Source organism: Mesocricetus auratus, unplaced genomic scaffold (genome assembly GCF_017639785.1).
Source record: "Mesocricetus auratus isolate SY011 unplaced genomic scaffold, BCM_Maur_2.0 Super-Scaffold_100714, whole genome shotgun sequence".
NCBI lineage: Eukaryota > Metazoa > Chordata > Mammalia > Rodentia > Cricetidae > Mesocricetus > Mesocricetus auratus.
The window spans coordinates 195,410-209,351 of NW_024429270.1; the positions used below are offsets into that span (position 1 = coordinate 195,410).

The 13,942-nt window shown below is 53.1% G+C and overlaps 1 protein-coding gene across 2 annotated transcripts in view; it reads left to right on the forward strand.

Annotated features, from left to right (window-relative positions):
- The first annotated feature begins 4,611 nt into the window (after positions 1–4,611).
- The window catches only part of Slc12a3 (solute carrier family 12 member 3), a 37,226-nt gene continuing 27,895 nt past the window's right edge, over positions 4,612–13,942 (forward strand). Inside the window, exons 1-8 of one of the 2 annotated variants that reach the window (XM_021232137.2) lie at positions 4,612–4,973; positions 6,230–6,373; positions 7,599–7,674; positions 9,431–9,526; positions 9,759–9,898; positions 10,195–10,305; positions 11,135–11,246; positions 11,449–11,579. In XM_021232137.2, the coding sequence (XP_021087796.1) occupies positions 4,698–4,973; positions 6,230–6,373; positions 7,599–7,674; positions 9,431–9,526; positions 9,759–9,898; positions 10,195–10,305; positions 11,135–11,246; positions 11,449–11,579 (1,086 nt within the window). In that variant the 5' untranslated portion in view covers positions 4,612–4,697. The remainder of the gene's footprint in view (positions 4,974–6,229; positions 6,374–7,598; positions 7,675–9,430; positions 9,527–9,758; positions 9,899–10,194; positions 10,306–11,134; positions 11,247–11,448; positions 11,580–13,942) is intronic. The other variant, XM_021232135.2, reaches the window with a different exon arrangement.

Sequence of the window (13,942 nt, forward strand, 5' to 3'; positions counted from 1 at the left end):
GACACCTATTATCTTGCCCCTAAATTCCTTCCAGGCCTGGCTGCCACTGCTGCATATTGAGGCAACCCCTGTCTGGCCTCCCTGCGTCCATTCTTTACACATCAGGCAATGTGATCTATAGCAAGTCCAGATCTGGCCATCACATAATAGGTTGCAACTTGTAAGTTGCTCTATGAGGCACGAGTTCCTGCTTCCGGGTACACACCCTGTCTGCTTGGTTCTAACACCCAGGTCTCCCTGCTCTGTTGGAAACCAAAGCTGCATTTTGTTCGGCGCCTTTGCTCTCTTTCTGCCTGGCTCCCCACCTCTTGCTGACATATGGGTGGCCAAGCTCCAGGTTTTCATCCTCAGAGAAAGCTTTAGTTTCTTCATAGCCCATTCTTCATTAGGTATAAGGTATATTCTGACAGTTGCTTGTGTGTTTATTGTCTGTCTCTCCCTCTAGAATGTGAGCTCCCAGAGGGCAGGGCTTTGTCTTGCTTGGGGGAGAGGGCCTTGCTCAGCACAGAAAATAGTATTTGGTAGTTGCCTAATAAATGTGGCGGAATGGAGACGCAGCCCTGCATCCTGGATTCCCACCATTTCTTCCCTGTTCTTCCAACCCATCCACCGCTTCCCCTGTCCCTAACTGCCTTTCCTCAGCTCCCATCTCCTGAGGCCCTCTCTGCTGGTGGCTGCATGCTCTGGGTTCCCGGGTCCAGGGCCTGATATACAGGAGGACTTAATATAGATGGGGGGAGGGGGACTCTGAGGCCCTGAAGAGAGCAGGCCCAAAGTTGTGAGCCTGAAGCCTGCCCTCCCTCCTGTCCTTGTGGCTCAGCCCCTGGAGAGAGGATTTTTTTTTTCTGATTTCTTTCATCTCTCTGGTCCGTGGCTACCCTGTTCCTCCTGAAAGCCAGGCTGAGGCTAAGCAAGAGGGATCTGGCTGGCCCTGGCACGAGTGTAGCTCCCATCTTGCTGCTGAAGTAGCTGAAGCTCACCCAGAGGGGAGCCTTGCTTAAAGGCCCCCCAAAACAAACAGCATGGAAACTCCTAAAGGCCCAATCCCAGAACTGTGCTCAGAGTAGGGGTCCTGTGTCCTCTCAGAAGCTGTATCCAGGAGTGTAGGGACCCTGTGACCCAGTGCCATGTCCCTGTCAGGAGGAGCCTCTCTGAGGGTTTAGCAGATGGACTGACTGTACGCCGTCAGTCACAAGCCTTCCCTTACAGGGTGTATTTTGGCACAAGGTGTTAAGCAGTCACTAGATGTCCTAATGAAAAACCCCTCAAGGGATCCTGCCTAAACCTCAGAGAGTGCAGTGGGGCAGAATGTTCTAGAAATAGCCTCACACCCCTTCCAGCTGACTCAGGTGCTTTGGAGAAAAGAAGAAATGATTCGTCAAGGTCACCCGGCAATTTCACAGCCTCCCACTCCTGGCTGAAAACCAGCCCTGACCCTTTTCTATCTCAAGATCTCGATCAGGAATTTTCCACAGCTGCCAGGGCAGGTGTGTTGGAATGAAGTGGTGGTATGTGTGCCGGGAGGGGGAGGCTGGTGACTGTGATTCTTGCTGGGTAGTTGGCAGTTTAAAACCCAGAGGATAAGATCTGCCCCGGAGGGCAGTGGGAGGGAGTGGGGGAAGCTTTACAAATCTCACATCCTGCCAAGACGTGGAAAACTGACCTGAGAGGTCCTTACCTGGATCCTCACTTCAAGCCTTCAGCCCTGCTATGAGCTGGCAGGAAAAGGGACACATGTGTCCACCTTCGGACATTTTCCTCTGCTCATTGCTAATGTCCAATCAAGGCGTGTCCAATCTGTGCTGTGGGAACCCCCAGAGAGCCCTTGCATGCCCCTGTCAAGGTAACCCTGCCAGCCAAGGATTGCCTCCTGGATCAGCCCCTTTTCTAGTTACCTTTGTTCATTCCCTATGCAATCAACAAGCATTTATTGAGCACTTAAGTGTCTACCACTTCAGTTGCTTGAGACAGTCCCCCAAACAATAGGGCACGGTCCCTTTGTGGCTTCCATTCCAAGACATTGGGGGCAACACATGTCCCCTCCAGGAAAAGAACACTGAGGTTTGACAACTTCTCCATACTCATAGGGTGACTGTGACAGTCACTGCTCTAACTGGCCTTAGCAATCTCTCCTGGCCCTCCAGATAGACACACCTTTCCTGGTCCCTCTGGCCCAGGTAAGCAGGGACCAGCTGGGCCTTTGAGAGTACCTACCGACTAGTGCTCACTTCCTATGGGAGGTCCCAGGGTTTGCATGCTTGAGGGGGTGGGTCCTCTAGGGGACATGGGTAGGCTCTGAGAGGCAGGACTGAGTGGGGGGACAGGAATGGGGGTGTTTCCCTCCAGTTTCCTCTGGGAGGAACGGGAGTGGAGCCCCAGTGCACAGCAGACAGTAAGTAGTCTCTTGGCCTTCAGCCCATCGCAGGCATCCAGGAGGAACAAGGCAGTCAAAGGCCTCCTACAAGAAGCCCTCCCGGGCTGGCCACGCCTTGACCCTTCTTCAGGGGCTCACTCCTATAGCTGTCTGCTCACCTTGTAGCGTGTTTGGTTCATTTCTGTGTGCAGCTTTCTGCAAACCCTGCCCTGCCATGAGCGGAGGCCTGGCTTCTCCAAGTCCCTGGCTCCACCGTCACATAGCACGGGGTAGGGGTGGAGCTGATAAAGGTCTGTTGGACAGTGACGGGAGGCCTGTAATCTTATTTTTAATTGTTTATTTTATAAACTTTGCTATAAAAAACCTTGTAGCCAGGCGGAGATGGCCTTTAATCCCAGCACTTGGGAAACAGAGGCAGGAAAATCTCTGTGAGTTCAAGGTCAGCCTGGTCTACAGAGTTCCAGGACAGCTGGGGCTACAGTGAAACCCTGTCTCAAAAAAACCAAAATAAGTAAATAAATAAAATAAATCTTGCAAATAAATAAAAAATATGGAACAACAAAATTAGCCATACCAGTTGACACAGCTTAATGAACTTCTTGCAGTTGAATTGACATAGAAATGGTAGCTGTGAAACTTCACATTAAAATTTATACCTTTAGTATTGAATATTTTTTGCACTTATCCACCACTACTCAAACCAGAAAAAAAATCGGTGACAGTGTTAGAACTAGGAAAACATTAGCTTTTTATCCTCTAATGTCTTGTATCATTACCTGCGTTCAGTCCTTACTCGTCCCCTTATGTTTAGCTTTTCTTGTTCTTTCTCCGTGTTATCCTGCGCCCACAAGCTCTTTTGTCTATACATGTACATATATTTTTGGCTAGATTCCACGTAAGAAGAATATGTTGTTTATTTCTGAGACTGTGGATCTCACCTAATATTCATACTAAAACCATCCGCCTTCCCCCAAAACTGTTAACTTCATTTTTTTTTCTTTAGAGTGGAGCAACATACATGCACACACTCAGGCATGCATGTGCCAGCATGCTCTCAAACACACACACACACACACACACACGCACGCACGCACGCGCACGCACGCACGCACGCACGCACGCAGATGCACACACATACAATTTATGCATGTATATGCATATATATAATTTCTGTTGCCCATTCATTTGTTGATGGACAAGTTGATTTCAGTTCTTTGTTACGGTGAATAAAGCAGCGTAAATGCGCTCAGTCTTCTTGGATTCTTGTAAGGGGCTGGGTCACCTCACCATAAAAGCCGAAGTGAGCATTCAAGGCATATGTCTGCCAGGGCAGAGGGAAGCAGGCTTTGGTGTGGGCCCAAAGCCTCAGATGATCCAGGGAAACCCTGAGGCAGGGCAGGATGCCGAGTTTTTATGCCTCGCATCCATCAGTCATTAAACACCCAGCCTCTTGGGGAAAGGACAGCTGTGGGTGGGGCCATCAATGCAGGAGCTGACTTGGTGAGTTCTCGTAGCCATATGTCCATTGTTTCTTTAGGACACATCAAGCATCCACTAATTCATGTCTCAAACCCCAGGGTCCCTTTCATACCCCAGGACACTGTCCCTGCAATGTCTTAGGAGCTGTCAGTGACCAAACCTCCTACTACATGGGGAGTCTACATGGCTCCAAGGAGGGAAGGCACAGCTGCCCTATAGGCCAAGCTCCGGTGTGACACTATGCCTGCCCTGGAGGCTGGCCACCAGCTCTAACCCCTCAAGGTGTCAGCGAAGAGATGGCTGCAGGTCTGGTTTGAGGCCACTCGTACACTATTATAAGCTGTAATCAGAATGGCTTATATATGTTGAGATGCACCAGGAAAGACACGGAGACACTTTTTTATATGCATGTCCTAAAATGACATCCACTCAAACTAGTAAATAAAGGAAAGAAATACACTGTGGCCCAATGAATGTGCTGTTCACCTGCAATGTAGGCACTTGGAGCAGGCCTTCTCTGGGTCCTCTCTCATGAATGATGCTTCCTGGGGTCTAGCTGCAGAACCTCTGCTACCCTAGATTCTCGGAAGAGCAGGACTCGGCAGTGTGGTTCTGGCTAGCCCAGCCCTCCTCCTCCAAAGTGGCCCCTGTGCCAATGATCAAATACACGAAGGCAGGACAGCAATTGCTGGCTCCGCCTCCCACCCCTGGCAGAGACCCTGCTCGCTAGCCATGGGCGGTCTGGGACAAAGCTCCCGCCTTCTCCCAGCTGCTGCCCAGCCTATAAAGTCTCCCTTGGCGTCCTTGCCCACTCTGTCCCCCTCCCTTAATACCCAGAGTCATAATGGCAGAGCTACCTGTGACGGAGATGCCTGGAGATGCTCTGTGCAGCGGGCGCTTCACCATCAGCACCCTGCTGGGTGGTGATGAGCCCCCACCAGCTGCCTGTGACAGCAGCCACCCCAGCCACTTGACACACGGCAGCACCTTGTACATGCGCACCTTCGGTTACAACACTATCGACGTGGTGCCTGCCTACGAACACTATGCCAACAGTGCTCTGCCGGGCGAGCCCCGGAAGATGCGGCCCACCCTGGCTGACCTGCATTCATTCCTCAAGGTAAGGCTGCCCACTCTCCGGCTCTGTGACTTTGGCCTGATTACCCAACTTGCTCTGTCATCCGTCTTGTGAAGATGGATAGGCATCTTCCTCAAGAGTCAAGACATCCAAGTGGACTGAGGTGCCGCGAAGCTCAGGACACGAATAATACTCACTGCTCAGGCACTGGCAACCCAAAGACAGCACGGCTGCTCGTGCAAATGCAGGTTGCACGCCCCTGAGACAGACTGTGGGGGGAGCATGGAAGGCCCTCCGATGTCAGCTTGCTGGCTTTGCTGTCTGGGAAGCTGCTCAGCCCAGGCCTCACTTCCTCACTGGCAGTTGGGTAGACTCATTCCTGGTTCAGGAGCTGGGACTCACCTAACTCCCAGAATTCTTCTCTGCTTTAAAACGGCCCTCTGGAGGGGCCAAACAAGACCCCATGTTGGAACAGGGATGCTGAGATGAGGTGCTGGGAAGAGAGGGCAGAGGGCCCCAGAGTGGGCTGCAGTCACTAGGGAGACCAACCAGAAGACCTGTCACGCTGGGGTAGAGGCCTGGATTCAAGTCCATTTGTACCAGAGACTGAGTGTGTGGACTGGGCCAACCCGTTTCACCTCTCAAGGGTCAGATAATCCTGTCTCCCTCTCGGACCAAGTGCTTATTGGTTCCCAGCCCTCTGTCCTAGACGGGGAGGGGCACCCCGAATGCCCAGCTTGCTCTCCTTGGTGTCTTTCAAGCAACATTGTGCCCTGAAACTGACCAAGCGCTGCCTGTGTGACAAAGTGGGGCAGGCGGGGCTGAACACACACACCCAGCCCCCAGCCCCCACTTCCCGACTCCTACTGGTCTTCCCCAACAGGAAGGCAGTCACCTGCATGTCCTGAACACACACGCCCAGCTCCCAGCCCCCACTCCCCGACTCCTACTGGTCTTCCCCAGCAGGAAGGCAGTCACCTGCATGTCCTGAACACACACGCCCAGCCCCCAGCCCCCACTCCCCGACTCCTACTGGTCTTCCCCAGCAGGAAGGCAGTCACCTGCATGTCCTGAACACACACACCCAGCCCCCAGCCCCCACTCCCCAACTCCTACTGGTCTTCCCCAGCAGGAAGGCAGTCACCTGCATGTCCTGAACACACACGCCCAGCCCCCAGCCCCCACTCCCCGACTCCTACTGGTCTTCCCCAACAGGAAGGCAGTCACCTGCATGTCCTGAACACACACGCCCAGCCCCCAGCCCCCACTCCCCGACTCCTACTGGTCTTCCCCAGCAGGAAGGCAGTCACCTGCATGTCCTGGCCTTTGATGGGCGGTCAGGCCATGAGCTGACCGATGGACTTGTGGAGGATGAGACCGGCACCAGCAGCGAGAAGAGCCCCGGGGAGCCTGTGCGCTTCGGCTGGGTCAAGGGGGTGATGGTGAGTGGCTATGGACTGGAGCTTAATGTCTAGGGGTGGGGACAGAACCAGCCCTATTCAGCCCCAGATTTGACTCTCAGACCCCAGTGGGCAGGATAGACCTTGGGTTCAGTTTGGGCCTCCGTTTCCCCATCTGCAATGATCTCCAGTTGTATTTGGTGTAGGCTTCCCAAACTTGTGTGCTCTTGGCCAAAATCCAACCCTGGGGAGATCTCTGGTTAGCTGCTCACTAATCTTGTAGCCTTAGGAAAGTTTCTTAGCCACTCCCTGCCTCTGTTTCCTCACCTGTAAAATGGAGCATTAAATTAGTTTATAGCTGTGAAAATTCTTGGATCAGTGCCTGCTAGGGAGTTAGTAGAAGAAATTCCACATAAAGCCACCAGAGGGCAGCACTAACACACACATCTACAATTCCTCCCCCTCCAATCCCATACCAGAGTGCATCCTAATGGAAAAGGAATGAAGCATAAATAAGTCTTCAGACGGTAAAGAATCAAGTGACCTTGACTTTGAGAGACACTATAGGGTTCTACAAAGGTGGCGGGATGGTGTGTAGGAGAAAGTTTTAGTCTAGCTTCTGGTTTTAGGCTAGCTTCTGGTCCTAATTCTGCAAACCCCCTATGATTGTTTCTCCCTCAGAACCAGAGCTTCCATCCACCCCTGGGGTCACAGTCAGGCTTTGAGCATGCCCTGATCTGTGCTGTCCAGAACCAGGCACATCCTAGTTTTCATCTCAGCAGATGAGAGTCCCAGAGATCTCAGGGGTGCGAAGGCCACATGACCCCACCTAGCCCCAGCACTTGGCAGACCCTCCCACTTGGAATTTCAGCCCCAGTGGCTTTGCCTTTAATATGGAAACAACCTGGGCTTTGGTTTGGGCTTTGGTTTCGGCTCCGTGTGGGGCACTGCTGACACTTCCTGAATGCCATGCCCTGGGCCAGCAGCTGCCCAAGGCAATGGCTGGGACCTGGCAGACACAGGGTCTTGGGCTTGGAACATGGTGAATGACGGGAAGGCTGAAGGCCATTCCAGGCCTCCATAGCAGGATGGGAGGAGATGGCGTGAAAACTGTCCTCCCCTCCTGGCCCCAATCCAGGCAGCCTGATCCCATGGGAGGGAGAGCACCCAAAGCATCAGGTGTCCCCCGGGCCTGGGAACAAGCCCTTGAGGGTGTGGCCTTGGGCATCTGACCCTCAGGAACCCTGTCTCCCCACCCTCCTCCCAGATCCGATGCATGCTCAACATCTGGGGTGTAATCCTCTACCTGCGGCTGCCCTGGATTACGGCACAGGCGGGCATCGGTGAGTGCTGCCTCTGGGAGAAGGGAAACCGTGCTTGAGTTCTGGTCCAAGGCCCCTAGGGCTGTAGACACACCTGGCTAGGTCTTCTCCTCCACAGCAGCCCTCAGAGGGCAGCAGCCACAGGTGAGGGCGGAGCTGAGGAGACTGCTGGGTGTAGAGTTTTAGGGGCTTTTCCGTGAGTCGCTCCTCCCACCGAGCCAACTCCTATTGCAGAGTCTCTGTGCTCAGAACCCGGACTCCAGAAGACCAGGGCTCAGATGCTGACCCTGGCACCAAGCTGGGTAGCCTAGTTCCTAACTGTCTCTGAGCCTTGGTTTCCACCTGGGGAAAACAGGTCTGAAAACAGTACCTGCCTCACAGAGCCACTGTGAGGTTTACAAGGCTCAGGAGAACAGCATAGGCTCTGGTACCTGAAGGTGCTGAGGACATGGCAAACATTTTACTTTGATTTTATCGTCAAAGGTACAGATATCTTCCCTTCCATGCCTGGAAACTATTCACACATTGGCACATGAACTTCCTACTTAATCAGCTCACCGCAGGAGGTAGATAGACCCAGTTTTAACTTCATCTGGGGATGTGTGTGTGTGTGTGTGTGTGTGTGTGTGTGTGTGTGTGTGTGTGTGTGTGTGTGTGTGTGTGTGTTATTTAAATGTGCAGAGGTCAGAGGATAACCTCAGATACCTACCTCAGAAACCACCCACCTCCTTTGAGATGGGTGTTATGTTGGTCCAGATCTCACTAATTAGGTAGACTGTTTGATCAGCAAGTCCCAGGATCCTCCTGACTCTGCTTCCCCCATGCTGGGCTCACAGGGGCATGCCTCCGCCTACTCCCTACCCCTCCCCCACCCCGTGCCTAGGACTTTAGTGTGGGTTGTGGAGATCAAACTCAGGTATTTGTGCTTGCAAGCCAAACACTTCAGTGAGCACTCAGCTGTCTCCTGTTGCCCTGGCTTTGTGTTATCATTTTATACAGAGTACTGTATACCCCAGGTCTCACACTCACTAAGGAAGACCTTAGACTTCTAGCTGCCTCCTCCCAAGTGCTAGGATTAAAGGTGTCTGCCATCAGCTTGGGTTCCATGGCCAGGGCTCAAACCCAGGCCTTGTGCTAGGCAGGCAGTCTCCCAACTAAACTACATCTGGTTACTTTTATTTTTATTTTTATTTTGGGACAGGGCTTTTCTGTGTAGCCCTGGCTGTCCTGGAACTCTCTCTGTAGACAAATCCAGCATCAAACTCAGAGATCCACCTGCTTCTGCCTCCTGGTCCCTGGTATTAAAGGTGGGCACCACCACACCCAGCTCTTGTTGTCGATTTTTATTTTGAGGTTTCCATAGGGGGTTGTTGTTGTTTGAGGCAGGGTCTCTCTATGTAAACGTAGCTTGTTCTAGAATTCTCTCTGTAGACCAAGCAGGCCTTGATATCCCCAGAGATCTGCCTGCCTCTGCCCTCCTGAGTCCTGGGATTAAAAGATGTTTGTGTTTTGACACAGGGCCTCTCTCTATAATGCCCAGGTTGGTCTTGAACTCTCCACCTCCCAAATGCTGGGATGACAGGTCTGCACCTTGGCCTCTGGCTAAGACCCATTGGTTTTTCAGTGATAAAACTGAGTCTCAGAGAAGGAAAGGGACTCGGGTCACATGGGGACGGTGGGGGGGTGGGGGTTGAGGCTGACTTAGGTTTCTCCGTGGATTCTCACCTAAGAAACGTGTTGATTGAATTTTGGGGTGTTCACATTCACCCCCACACAGTGCTGACTTGGCTCATCATCCTGCTGTCGGTCATGGTGACATCCATAACCGGCCTTTCCATCTCGGCCATCTCCACCAACGGCAAGGTCAAGTCAGGTGCGTGCCCCCGGGAGTCACCTTCACCTGGGCTCTCTGCTTTTGCTCTGGCTCTCGGAACTGCCACCCCCCACCCCTGGCATACCCCGTAATGCCCATGTGGCTGCAGAAGGGGACTTGCGAGAGCGCTCTACCTCTCGAGATGGGCTCAGTCACCCGCCCTGTGGCCCTGGCTCCTGTCCCTGTTGCAGTACACTGTTCTTTCTCTGGCCCCCTGTTCCGGCCCTGCTAGGTGGCACCTATTTCCTTATCTCCCGGAGTCTGGGCCCAGAGCTGGGGGGCTCCATTGGCCTCATCTTCGCCTTCGCCAACGCTGTGGGTGTGGCCATGCACACGGTGGGCTTTGCAGAGACTGTACGGGACCTGATTCAGGTGAGGAGCCAGGCCGGGGCCAGAGGGAGATGGGCCACCTCCCTGTACCATTCCTTACACATTGACCAAAGCTAGGTCTGGCCACTTTGGGTGACAATAACATTCTCATTAAGTACAGACCATCCCCGCAAGGCCCCTTTTGGGGTACATGTTGCCTCTGGGCCATGTAGTCCAGGTCCAGGCAGTAGCTCTTTGGGAGAGGGGCAGAGCATCATCTGAGGGTGGGGGGGGCGATCTGGAGGAGTACAGCTGAAGACAGAACACACAGCTGGCCTGCGCCCCCCCCCCCCCCCCAGGAGTATGGTACACCCATTGTGGACCCCATCAATGACATCAGGATCATCGGCGTGGTCACTGTCACCGTGCTGCTGGCCATCTCCCTGGCTGGAATGGAGTGGGAGTCCAAGGTGAGGAGGAAGTAGTGGGAGGGGCCTGCGTCTGCGTTTGCCTCTCCTTGGTGTATCAACTGGGATCGAAGTGCTGCCGCTAAGTGCAAAGAGACAGACTGTGTTGTCTCCGGTACCCAAGCATCCAAAGAGTGGTTTCCATGGGGGTGGGGAGAGGCATGCAGACTCCTTCCGTCATGTGACCTTTCCCTCCTAGAGTATGGCCCTTATTCACCTGATCCACAATGGCCACCCTCATCGTGTCTGTGATCCAGGAAGAGGGAAGGGGGGGTGAAAAGAAAGGAGGGAACCCCCTTCCCCATAATGTTAGGCTGAAGCCAGAAGTTGAACATGCCGCTCCTGCCAGAACCTGGTCTTATAGTCCTGCGTAGCTGCAAGGGAGGCAGGAAAAACGTGCTCTTCGATCCTGCTGACTCCTGTATCCATGTAGCCAGCCAAATGTCAGAGGCTTCATACCATGAAACAAGAGAAGAATTCCTGGGCTACAGCCAGCGGGCTGGGACAGAAGGGAGCCTTCAGTGTGGGAGGGGTGTGGCCCTGTTGCCTCTCTTCACCCTGTTGCTTTCTGGCCTCCCAGCTCAGGCGATCTGAGGTTCACGCCCTCTCCTCTTTTAAGTGTCTGCTGCTGGGAAATACTTCTCCAGGCCACCTTGCTGATGTAGCCCCCAAACTGATCCCATCACAGCCCCGTTTCTAACCTCAGGCCACCTGTTCAATTTCACTGTCGTATCCCTGACTCCTCACTGTCTGACTGAGGCGAAGAAAGAGTTGCTTGGTTAGAGTCAGAGACGGTAGCAGGCCATCTGACCTCCAGTGTCCTCTGCTCCAGGCCCAGGTGTTATTCTTTCTTGTCATCATGGTCTCCTTTGCCAACTACCTGGTGGGGACACTGATCCCAGCATCTGAAGACAAGGCCTCCAAAGGCTTCTACAGCTACCATGGTATGTGAAGTCAGGAGCGCTTGTGGTGGCCCTGTGGATGGGGACAGCTGGTCTGAGGATTTGACTCATTAAATGGACACAAGAGGCTGGGGTCTGCTTCCCCCATGGCCAGAGGCTTGGGGGAACTGATGGCTGCTTTGACAGGGCCCAGCTAGGTGGCCAAATCCTCTGGTTGGCTCTGACTTAGGTATTGGTTTTCCAGGGGACATTTTTGTTCAGAACCTAGTGCCTGACTGGAGAGGCATTGACGGCAGCTTCTTTGGGATGTTCTCCATCTTCTTCCCTTCCGCCACGGGCATTCTGGCAGGAGCCAATATCTCCGGGGACCTTAAGGTGAGCAGAGGCTATCCTCACTGTCTGGCACCACTGAGGACACGCGTCTCTGAACCCTGATACCTTTTCCAGGACCCAGCTCTGCCCTGAAGACTAATTTACTCATGACAGGCCTTTGACTAAGAGACCTAATATTCCCTGTTCTTGTTGCTCTGCTAAGTTCTGTGCCTCTTTCAAATCCCTGGTGCAGTGTCTCCCTGGCCTTCCATTTGCCATGGTGTGTTCCCAGTGTAGGGTGTCGGCCCGGTATCTCTGGCTCTATTTCCTGCTTAGAGTCGGGCACAAGCTAGGTGTTCGGTGTGCTTGTTGATTGAATGGTCGTGAAATTGGGCAAGCTGGGCATGGTGGCTCAGGCCTGGAATCCCAGCACTCATAACGCCGAGACAGGAGGAGCAGAAAGATTGAAAATCATTCTTGCCTACACATTGAGTTCAGGGCCGGCCTGGGCAAAACCAAATCAAAACCAAGAGCGAGCCCAGTTGTTCCTGGAGACAACGCAGAAAGCAATCTGATTAGCTGGCTAGGCCTGGATCTCCCAATGAGGCCCGGGGCCCAGAACGCTTGCTTACCCACTGTTCTCAAGAGAGCAGCTGGCAGACGCCTGGGGTGCCTACCCTCAGGGGTGCCTACCCCCAGGTCATCCTTAGGCCTGGTCTGTGTTTACACAGCCTGAATCCTCTTCAAACCCTATTAACTGTCACTGTCACCAAGCTTCCGTCCCCAGGGCCAGCATGTATCTGAGATCCGGGTAATGTGGTACCTTTGCTGTGTCCTCTGCCTTAGGGCTTAAATTGACTTTTGGACTTGGCTCTGCCCTTCCTGTGGGGCAGTGCTCAGTAGCAGAACCCCCACCGTGAGACTGGGTAGTCTCTGTGAGCCTCAGTTTCCCCAACAGTAGAGTAAAACTAATAGAGCAGGTGCAGACTCAGAGAGCTGCTCCATGTAAAGTGCTTAGAGCAGAGAATGTCCAAGCAGGGAACTGGCTGTCATCTCCGCCCTGTTAGCATCATGCAGACTAGTAAGCCAGGCACAGGAGGGTCAGGGGCTGGCCATAGCCCCACAGCAGCGAGAGGCCACACAATGGGGCCTGGGGATCAAACTCAGGTCGTTAGGACTGAGCTGTATCACTGACCCCATTTTACGTCCCTTCACATGTTTTGTGTCCATTTTACGGCCCTTCACATGTTTTGTGTGTATATGATGTGTGTGCACACGCTCATATCTGTAAGCTTAAGCATGCACATACAAGGTGAATGTAATGTGTTCAGAGCATGACCTTGGGTGCTAGTCTTTCTTTCCACCTTGCTGGAGACAGGGCTTATTCATGTCTACCCTGCACACACCGGGCTAGCTGCCTCATGAGCTGGATATTCTCCAGCCCCTACCTCCCACCCCGCCTTGGAGCCCTGGGATTACGGATGAATGCTGCTGCGCCAAGATCTATGTGGGTTCTGGAGATCTGAGCTTGGGCGCTCATGCCGATACAACATTGTTGTGCTGGCCAGGCAAGTGGTGTGCAGGATACGTTCCCCATCTATACTTTCCATGTATGAGCACTTGCTACACCTCATGGGGAAACTGAGTCTCCAAGAGGTTGAAAGGTCTCTCCCAGAGCACACAGCTAGGAAGGGATGGGTCTGACTTGTGAGCTCGTCTCTAGACATCAGACCAAGATAGGGATGGCAAGTGGAGGTTGAGGGTTACATGTTCTCTTGTGGCTGCAAAGTCCCACAACCCAGGGACCTTAAAACAACAAGCAGCCTCTCCCAGCTAGGAGACTGGGAACCACAGTGAAGGTCTTGACAACCTTGGGTGCTAGTCAACCTCTAAGGGGGTCCTTCTAAGCTTTGTCCTATCTGTGTGGGATCCTGACAATGCCATCCTGAACCAGGGCTTGCAGTTTTAATCTGTGTCACTCTAATGATGGTCAACATCTCTGCGTCCCTTCCTCCTCTCATACATCACCAGTCATCACTTGAGGCTCACTGTAATCCAGCATGTACCGGGAACAGCTCTGCCTGGGGTAGGGAGGGAAGGAAGAAAGGACAGACACAGACACAAGCGCAGGAAAGCTGGGGTCTGGTGGGGGGTCTGCACTCCAATGGAGGGTACCGCCTGCCGCCAGCAGCCCAGAACCTCTTCCTGTTTATTAGGTACAGCACAGGGGAGGGGATATTGGTTTTGGTAGGTGAGCAGTCTCAGGCTATACATATTTGGGAGAAGGAAGAAGCTACAGATGTTAGCTGTTTTTTTTTTTTTTTTGGTTTTTTGAGGCAGGGTTTCTCTGTATTGTTTTGGAGGCTGTCCTGGAACTCGCTTTGTAGACCAGGATGGCCTCCAACTCACAGAGATCTGCCTGCCTC